Source organism: Corapipo altera, unplaced genomic scaffold (genome assembly GCF_003945725.1).
Source record: "Corapipo altera isolate COAL_440 unplaced genomic scaffold, ASM394572v1 23, whole genome shotgun sequence".
In the NCBI taxonomy this organism is placed as follows: Eukaryota; Metazoa; Chordata; class Aves; order Passeriformes; family Pipridae; genus Corapipo; species Corapipo altera.
In genome coordinates, this window is record NW_020884878.1 from 22,903,977 (window position 1) to 22,913,456 (window position 9,480).

The 9,480-nt window shown below is 37.5% G+C and overlaps 1 protein-coding gene across 10 annotated transcripts in view; it reads left to right on the forward strand.

Moving 5' to 3' along the window:
- Window positions 1-8,444, forward strand: part of HECTD1 (HECT domain E3 ubiquitin protein ligase 1) — a 62,023-nt gene extending 53,579 nt beyond the window's left edge. For all 10 annotated transcript variants that reach the window (XM_027637835.1, XM_027637841.1, XM_027637843.1 and 7 more), the window contains 8 exons: window positions 1,461-1,662; window positions 1,811-1,948; window positions 2,212-2,819; window positions 4,941-5,019; window positions 5,131-5,224; window positions 5,535-5,685; window positions 6,869-7,013; window positions 7,446-8,444. In XM_027637835.1, coding sequence (XP_027493636.1) covers window positions 1,461-1,662; window positions 1,811-1,948; window positions 2,212-2,819; window positions 4,941-5,019; window positions 5,131-5,224; window positions 5,535-5,685; window positions 6,869-7,013; window positions 7,446-7,583 — 1,555 coding nt within the window. In that variant the 3' untranslated portion in view covers window positions 7,584-8,444. The remainder of the gene's footprint in view (window positions 1-1,460; window positions 1,663-1,810; window positions 1,949-2,211; window positions 2,820-4,940; window positions 5,020-5,130; window positions 5,225-5,534; window positions 5,686-6,868; window positions 7,014-7,445) is intronic.
- Window positions 8,445-9,480: the final 1,036 nt, after the last annotated feature.

Consider the following 9,480-nt stretch of genomic DNA (forward strand, 5'->3'; position numbering starts at 1 on the left):
CTAGCTAGGTTATCCTATCAGGCAGTAATTTGACTGAGTTGCAGTTCATTGCATAAAGGACTGAAAAACAAAATAGAAAACATTCTGTAAATCATATGAATTAAATGTTTTTATAAAATACACACCAAATCAGAAATCTTTTTATGGTTCCTGCAATTCTTTTATGATTGTTTTGGTTAATTTATTTTTAATTAACTAAAGTCTTAAAAAACCAGAAAAAATCTAACAAAAAGATGCTATTTTGAAAGTTACTAGCTGCACAATGAAACTGTAAAAAATCAGACTTCAGAACATTTAAGGGTACGCTCTAGAGTTCATTAACTCGGAATCCTTAATATTTTGATTACAGCAGTGATTACCTTGAGAGTATATAGGCAGTGTAAACCTTTTTGCTGGTATACCTTTATCTAATGAGAAAAAAGAATTAGTTTTTGAGGGTTTCTTTGGCTGGTTTTGCTTGTTGTTTTCCAAACCAAGGTGTAGAGAGAGAATTGTAGAAATTACTGTTGTCTAATTCACGGTAGAAATGCCTCATAAAGGCTATAAAATGAGGCATTTAAAAAGAAAGAAAAAGGAGAAGAAAAGGTATTATCTTGCAAGACATCAGTTTAAATCTTTTTATTGTGTAAAAGTTTAACTTCTACAGAAAAATGGTCCAGAAAAATGGACCACATGTGTTGGGGTTTTTTTTGTTTTGTTTTGAAAAAAGGTCATATTTTAGAAAAATTGTGTTTTAAAGAGATCCCTCAGGAAACATTGTATGTTATTTACTTTGTACATAAAGAGCTCTTAAAATACTGGAAATAGTTCTTAAAACTCATATTCTGTATGAACTGTGGGTGTGTACACTTTGTCATGACATTTGACCATATTTGCAAAACAACCAACAGACAGTAGCTTGGTAGATAGTTTATTGCTGCACAGATGACAATACATACAAGAAATTGAAAATTTAACTTCATGTAAGTATTGCTGTTAGAAGCAGCTCTTCTTCCTTCACTGATATGGGTTTATTTATGTATGATTGCACTGGACCGTTGGTTCTGTGTTGCTCTAAGGAGTGTGTAAGTAAATAAATCTTGCTGCAGAACTTGGTCAATATTAATGGGGTGATGTGCAACTGCCTTACAGTATATACTGAATAGTGTAATACTTGTCTCTAAAGAGGCTTGAGCATCTGTGATTAAAAGTTTAAGATCAATAATTGTATTGTTTTCATGGGTGCTATCATCAGAAGCTGGTGCTTATATTAAAAATTATCTAGTTTTCTGACTTTATAAAATATGAAGCAGCCCATATTGGGGCATTTCAGGTATTTCTGAGAAATACTTCAGTTTGTACTTGAAAAAAAATTAGGAGCTAATTAGTAATTAACAGGTAATATTTTATGAGTGACTACTTCCAAGTTTTCATGCTGCTGGGCATTGAAGTTTTAAAGAACTTGTTTGGTTTTTTCCCAGAGCAATTGTATGGCTGCAGAACAGGCGTGAAGCCACTGTTGAACGGACAAGGACCACAAGCACAGTGCGACGTGATGATCCAGGAGAATTCAGAGTTGGGCGCCTCAAACATGAAAGAGTAAAAGTTCCGCGAGGTGAATCCTTGATGGAATGGGCAGAAAATGTCATGCAGATTCATGCAGACAGAAAATCTGTTCTAGAGGTAAAGCATATCTGCCTAGCAGAGCGAGGTTAGATAGCTATTTCTAATGTACTGGTCAGGATATTTGTTGAATATCCTGTTCTATAACCAACACTGAACATTTCATTAGGATTTTCTTTTATTATTAACATTCCTTATGTTTTTCTAGGTTGAGTTTTTAGGGGAGGAAGGAACAGGCCTGGGTCCTACCTTGGAATTTTATGCATTGGTTGCAGCAGAATTTCAGAGGACAGACTTAGGAGCTTGGCTTTGTGATGATGATTTTCCAGATGATGAGTCTCGTCAGGTATATTTTAATTTGTATATTAAACTGGATACTTTTGTTAAGAAAAAAAAAAGGGGGGAAGACAAATGGGCTAGATATCCAGGAAGAACACATGATCATAGAGAAGCTAGTCATCATGGTCAAGAATGACCACTCTGCTCCACAGCTTGGTTTTTTACCTGTTCTCTTTTTAACAGAGTAGTAGAGTATAAGAATTTAGACTGTGCAAATACATTGTTAAAGGTGAATTTAATAATATTAACTTTTTTTGTCTGTTAAATCAGGTTGATATTGGTGGTGGATTGAAACCACCTGGCTACTATGTACAGAGATCATGTGGACTGTTCACAGCACCATTCCCACAAGATAGTGATGAACTTGAAAGAATAACCAAACTCTTTCATTTCCTTGGAATTTTCTTGGCTAAATGCATTCAGGACAATAGACTTGTGGATTTACCCATTTCTAAGCCTTTTTTTAAACTCATGTGTATGGGGGACATTAAAAGTAACATGAGTAAGTTGATATACGAATCACGGGGTGACAGAGACTTGCACTGTACTGAAAGCCAGTCGGAGGCTTCTACAGAAGAAGGGCATGATTCCTTGTCAGTAGGAAGTCTGGAAGAAGACTCCAAGTCAGAATTTATTCTTGATCCACCAAAACCTAAACCTCCAGCCTGGTTTAATGGAATTTTAACATGGGAAGACTTTGAATTAGTAAATCCACACAGAGCTAGGTTTCTAAAAGAAATTAAGGACCTTGCAATTAAAAGGCGTCAAATTTTAAGCAACAAAAATCTGTCAGAAGATGAAAAGAACACAAAACTACAGGAATTAATGCTGAAGAATCCATCGGGTTCGGGTCCTCCTCTTAGCATAGAGGATTTGGGGTAAGAGGTTTCATATTTATTCATAGATAAACAAACCGTGTTGTGTTAGAGACAAAAGTCAACAAATATAATGAAAAATGAAGATTTCCTAATTTTAAATAGCATCATTGCAAGGGGGAATCATTAGAGATGCAGCCATATTCTTCCTTGGTTTGAGAATTTTCTCACTTCTTCAGTTTCCTACTCTTTAAACTTAAGTGTGGTACACTGCAGCATTGTAGGACTGTGTGCTGGTTTAAAGGTAAACCGACAGGGGAAATGAACCCAACTCAAAAGAGAGATGATAAGTCAGAATAACAATTTAATAAAATAATACAAAAAGTACAATTATACAGACAAACAGTTGGTTTTAACCAACAAAACCCAAATGTATAACTCAGCACCCTGGGGCATGAACAGAGGGGTGTTTGTTGGGCCCCCTGAGTCCAAAGTAAAAGGAGAGGGGAAAACCTGTTGGTGAGAGTGCTGTTGCAGTCTGGTCAAGAGTGGTGGTTGCAGTCTGGTTGAGAGTGGTGATCTGCAGTCTTCCTCTGGATCCCAGGAGTGGTTAAAAAAGTCCCAAGACTCCAAGATTATATAACCTCCAGTTCAGGCAGGAATGCCCAGTACCTCCCTCAGGGTGGGGAGTTCCACAAAGGGTGTGAGGACAGGGGCACCCTCCTATCTCGAAGGCCTCTTAACACCCAGTTTATTGCCTGAGGAGTCAGGCTGCTCTGGGCAGATGGTGTAAATGGTCTATTGATACCAGTTTCTGGGAAATGGCATGGAAGGCTATAGAATATACAGTTTTGGGTTACACCCATACAGTGATGAACTGGTCCCAGCTGTTCTAACTAGGACAGACTGGGAACACAAATACTTTTAAAGACATTTGAAAAAAGTGTGATATACTAATTTCTTTGCTATGATAACTGTTGAAATTTATGAAGTTTTTTCGAGAGCTTTTAAAGAGGATAGATTGACATTTCAGACTGTGTTCATTGTGCAGTATTTGAATCCATGTTAAAGCATGTATTAACTTTTAGCAAATGTTAAAGACAAAGTGCTCATACCTGTGTAAACCTGATGTCAGGATGTAGTCTTAAATATTTCCTTTGAAACAACAATAGTTTTTCTACCATTAATATTCTGGGTTATTTGTTACAATAATGTTGTGCCGCAAGGATTGCATATTGTCAGAGTTCAGTAATTGCTTATGGCCTTGGAATCATAGCCTGTCCTGAGCTGGAAGGAACTACAAGGATTATCCTGTACAGGACAGCCCCAAGTGTCACACCATGTGCCTGAGAGTATCACTGAAATGCTTCTTGAACTCTGTCAGGCTTGGTGCTGTGACCACTGCCCCGGGGAGCCTGTTCCGGTGCCCAACCACCCTCTGGGTGAAGAACCTCTTTCTGATATCCAACCTAAACCTCCCCTGACACAACTGCAGGCCGTTCTCTCAGGTCCTGTAACTGGTCACCACAGAGAAGAGATCAGTGCCTGCCCCTCCTTCATGAGGAAGTTGTAGGCTGCAATGAGGTCTCCCCTCAGTCTCTTCCAGGCTGAACAGACAAATGACCTCAGCCACTCCTTGTATGGCTCCCCCTTTACACCCTTCACCATCTTCATTGCCCTCCTTTCTAATAGCTTTATATCCTTAAAGGTCTTGTGGACTTTAGCTGGGCTTGTTATGGAGAGAAAGCAAGTAGCACCGTTGAAGGGCCTAAATACCTAATATGTTAAGTGGCTCTGTAACTGTTAGTGCTGGAAATTAATGGAAATGATTTTTCTGAGTTTGTGAACTGAATTAAATGGTTTGAGTAGTTCTGAAGCTGATAGCTTCTGGATATCAAACTCTGACATTTTCAATGGTTATCCAATCCAAATAAATGGTGGATGAGTATATGCATGTGCATACTGTACGTTTGAAACCGGCATTATCTGTGCAGTCCATTACTACTTGTAGTTCTGTACTGTTGTATATACATGAACAGTGGTACAAAATGATCCACCAACAGCAGTTTCAAATCTAGTGAGATACTTTTGGGTGTAAGGGGTGCATGTTGTAAATCTGGTGTATTTACAAAAGTAGTAGCAGACTTGTTTGCTTTGTTTGCTAACTATCTTTGTATTTTGAAGTCTAAATTTTCAGTTTTGCCCTTCATCCAAAGTATATGGGTTTACAGCTGTGGATCTCAAACCAGGTGGTGAAGATGAGGTAAGGAAACTACCTACCTTTACAATTTAATGAGCAGTTAAATTTTTATAGTCTCAGCAGTAACTCTAGTGCACAGAGAATTCTTACAGTATTTATCTATTGTCTTTCCAGACTGTAACAATGGATAATGCAGAGGAGTATGTAGACCTCATGTTTGACTTCTGCATGCATACTGGTATACAGAAACAAATGGAGGCATTCAGAGGTAATTTTAAATATAACAGAACATATATGCAGTTAGGTGGAGTAATTGGTGTTTAGAGTATGTTGGTTTAAAGTGGTGGCATAGAATGGCTTTCAAAAATAAACTTTTTAATTAAGAATGCAACAGGTAAGATACTAATTTCAGAATACCTTGGCATTAGTTATGCCATTTTTAATCTTGAAGAGGTTCCATTTACATTAATAAAGAAACTGTTGATTCTAGTTTGACTAAAATACAATTGAAATGCTGACATTATTTTATAAACATTATTTGGACTCATGTTTATAACTGTATCTTGTACAAATTAAAGATGGCTTCAACAGAGTCTTTCCAATGGAGAAACTGAGTTCCTTCAGCCATGAAGAGGTTCAGATGATTCTTTGTGGAAATCAATCGCCTTCTTGGGCAGCTGAGGATATCATCAATTATACTGAACCCAAACTGGGATATACAAGAGATAGGTACTTATATTCTGAGTGATTTTAAAGTATTAGCTAAAATATAATGTTAAGTGACAAAATGTGCAGAATGTTCTTTAGATGAAGATGCCAAATTGGGTGGGATTGGTGGTTCCTGAAGAGCAAGTGATTGTCTAAAACGGCATGAAATAACCATGTATGTTACAACAAATAGTTTAGAAGGTACTTGGTGGTTTTGTGATGAGAGAGAATAAGAAAATTATTCAAATGAGAACAACTAGTGAAAACGTAATGGCAGCTAACTAATACAGACTATTAAAAATAGCATTTTAGAGTTTTTATTCTCATGTTAGGTGGTTATAACTACTTTTTTTTCAGTTGGGTACAATTGCTATTTGGTCTTATTTCTTATTTCTCTTCAAGTGTACTATGCAGGGGACAAATGTATACTGGTGGTTGTCTATCAGGAGGTGGTCTTGGTGTTTTGGGGTTTGTTAGGTTTGGGGGTTTTTTGCTGCTTGTCATGTTTGGTAGCAATAACACACAAATCACTTCTGGAACTGTGTTAGTATAAGTCTGCTGAAGGATCCTAATCAGTCTAAGATTGTGTGAAGCAATTCTTCCATTGACCCTGCCCTGCATGTAAAGATGTAGCTGAGATTACAGTGCCTTATACTTGAGGGAGTGTTTCAGCAGGCTGTGCTTTCTTCATGCCCTCTCTTTCCCCTCATTCCCTGGGTTCGTATGGATGAAAGCAGCAGAGGATTTCTTGAACATCTATTGTAGTCTATTGTATTTTTCCTTACTTTTTTCACATAAGGGTCTAAAACAGGATAGAAATGAAATATAAATTGACTTTATACTGTAGTACTGGTACAGAAAAAGTCTTCAAGATGATAGGCAGTTGGATTCTTCTCATAGAATGTTTGAGCTCTATCTACTTCTCTACCCATTCATATGCAAGATACCCAAATAACACTCCAAGATAAGTACGTACCTACGTTCTTTTGTGTAATACTAATACTCAGCAAGGAGATTAAAGAAGAATTTTTATAGATTTTAAGCTTTTTTTATTCTTAACTTAAAACTCAACAGGCCCTAGAATCTTATGATGTCTGCATAAACATGACTAAAGGTTTTAATTTGAATGTCTTAAGAGAAATTAAAAAAACTCACACGCTTTCTTGTAATGTTACCAGAACTGATTATTTTGATTTATTTTAAGCCCTGGATTCCTTCGATTTGTGAGAGTCTTGTGTGGTATGTCTTCGGATGAGAGGAAAGCTTTTCTCCAGTTCACCACTGGTTGTTCAACACTCCCACCAGGAGGACTGGCCAACCTACATCCCCGGCTCACTGTTGTACGCAAGGTAGGGGTTATTCAGGTTGCCCTTTAAACCAGCTGGTTTGGCTTTTGAATGGAATCATTTCTATGTTAACAGTGATGATTTTTATTTTATTTTCAGTTTTTAATTTATGGCACTATGCTAAGCTTTCAGTACTAACCTCTGCTTCAGATCTGTTCTCTGACTTCCTATATATATATTTTGTATTTAATATATTATATTTTCATGTATATTTCGTATATAAAATACAGTTCACATATTTATATTTAAAGTGTCACTGTACAGATAAAGCAAACATATTTATAAGTTGGTCTGTAGCTTTGCTGATGCTTCTGTTTCTTGACAACTGGTGTTATGTATGCAGTAAGTGCCATAAATTACAGGACTTTACAACTTTTAACTTCCATATTGAGTGCTGCAAACAACTGCAGTAAACATTCTTTTTTTTTCCCTCAGGTTGATGCTACAGATGCAAGTTATCCATCTGTGAATACATGTGTGCATTACCTAAAGTTGCCTGAGTATTCTTCGGAGGAGATTATGAGAGAGCGTCTCCTGGCTGCTACCATGGAGAAAGGCTTCCATCTCAACTGAGCCGCTGGCCACAATATGGAACATGGAAGTGTTTTTTGATACTAGCGAAGCCTCTTGTGTTTGTGTGCAAAAAATATGATCTCCACGCTGTGCTCTGACGAGACTTGCCTTTTTTCACCTGTGAGGCTTTAGGAACATGTGGAATGTTTGTTAGCTGCTAATGAAAAAATAAATCCCTGTAACTACACAGCCAGCAAGAAATTGGCACAGAACACTGTGTGATGCTTCAAGGGCTTGCACAACTGGAAATTAAGGTGTTTGTTTGACTGTTCCAAAGAACAGATCATCAGATTTTCAGTGTTCACTGATACAAATTTCTAACAGTGTATTGTGTAAAGTTTGTCATTTAATACCTTGTACACTACAGTTGCCATCACTGATCCCTGTTTTGCTGGCTTTAAGCTAACTGGTCAGAAATTTGTTTCCTTTAAAACTTAGAGTTAATGGGCATCTCCAGCCTTTTCTTTTTTTAATGGTGCCTGCACTATTGGAGTATTTTAGTGGGTTTTTGCATATAATCATGCACAACCATTTTTTTTCTTCTTTTTCTTTCAAGTGGGAATATATTTTGATTTCTCAAATGCCCTGCTATAAAGATCAAATCCTTAAGTGTGTTTGTGCAGCTCAACAATAAAGCTATTAAAAAACACTGGTTCCTAGTGCAAGGCACACTTAAAGCAAGTTTTACTTTTGGTTGTATTTTCTTTGTATATTATAAACATTTATTTAACTTGTTGCAGTTTGAAGTTTAAAAAAACCCACCCAATGTGTAAGCTCAAAAGTAATCATTAAAATGTTTGCAACATATAAAACTGTCTCCTCTGAATACTTCATTAGTACTTATTAAATCTTTATACATGTTCTGGACAATGTGCCATACTTTTTTAAAGGTTTAAAAGAACTATTGATCTCACAAATTCATTGCTGTGTTCAAATCTTTTCAGAATTAGACAATGCAACTTTCTAGGAACTAGCCTGGGAGTGATAACCCTGCATGTGGCAGGTTTTGGTTCTCTGCAGTGAACCCGCTGACCTGAGGTTATAGGTCTTCACTGCATTGGAATAAAATCTGGGTCAGGTGATACAGCTGATTCAGCTTTACCTGAGATGGAGTGGCTGCCTTGGTTTCAGCATGTGGTATTTATTGGTAAAAAGTGGATTGTAAAATGACAATATGTCCTTAAGGATATTTTAAGTACTTGATAACAGAAAAAAAGAAAGGCTATTATAGTTGAGTCTGTGTGGTAACTTTTGTTCTGTGCCAGTTCTCTTTGGTAACCACCTTTTCTCATGCCGCCGCTGAAGGAGGGCTTGCCAGAAGATTCCGCCTTGCACATATAGATCAGGTTGATGCCAGATGTCTTTTCATAGCATTATTCATAGGACTTTACAGCATTGGTTTTTAGATTTTCCCCCATGCAGAATTGGAGGGGAATCTCCTTCCTGCCCACTCCTGTGCCTGTCGTGTTTCAGTAAAAACACCTGTACACAGGTTTATAGAGCTATCTGCTCCAGACCCAATGTCATCTTGTTTTGCTGAATGTGTTATTGTGTTAAAGCCATGTGGACTATTCTCACAACACTCTTCGCTCCTTAGACCCTGGTTTCTGGGTGCAGTTTTTATGTGACCAGTATGTGCTTTCATACGTACAGCTCACACAGAATATGCTCATTCAGTATCAAGTTATGCCTAGGGTTGGGGTGAAGGTTATGAAGAAGGAGCCAGGTAACTTAATTGTAGAAGGGTAAGTGGAAGTAAGCTCACATTGCTGACTCTGCCATGACTTACAGTGTAGCATGCAGGTGTGGCTCAGCATGCTGTATGCCTGTGAATGCAAGTCAGCGTAGCTATGGCCTCCTGCTCAAGAAAGGACATTTGATTTGGTACTTACCTGGT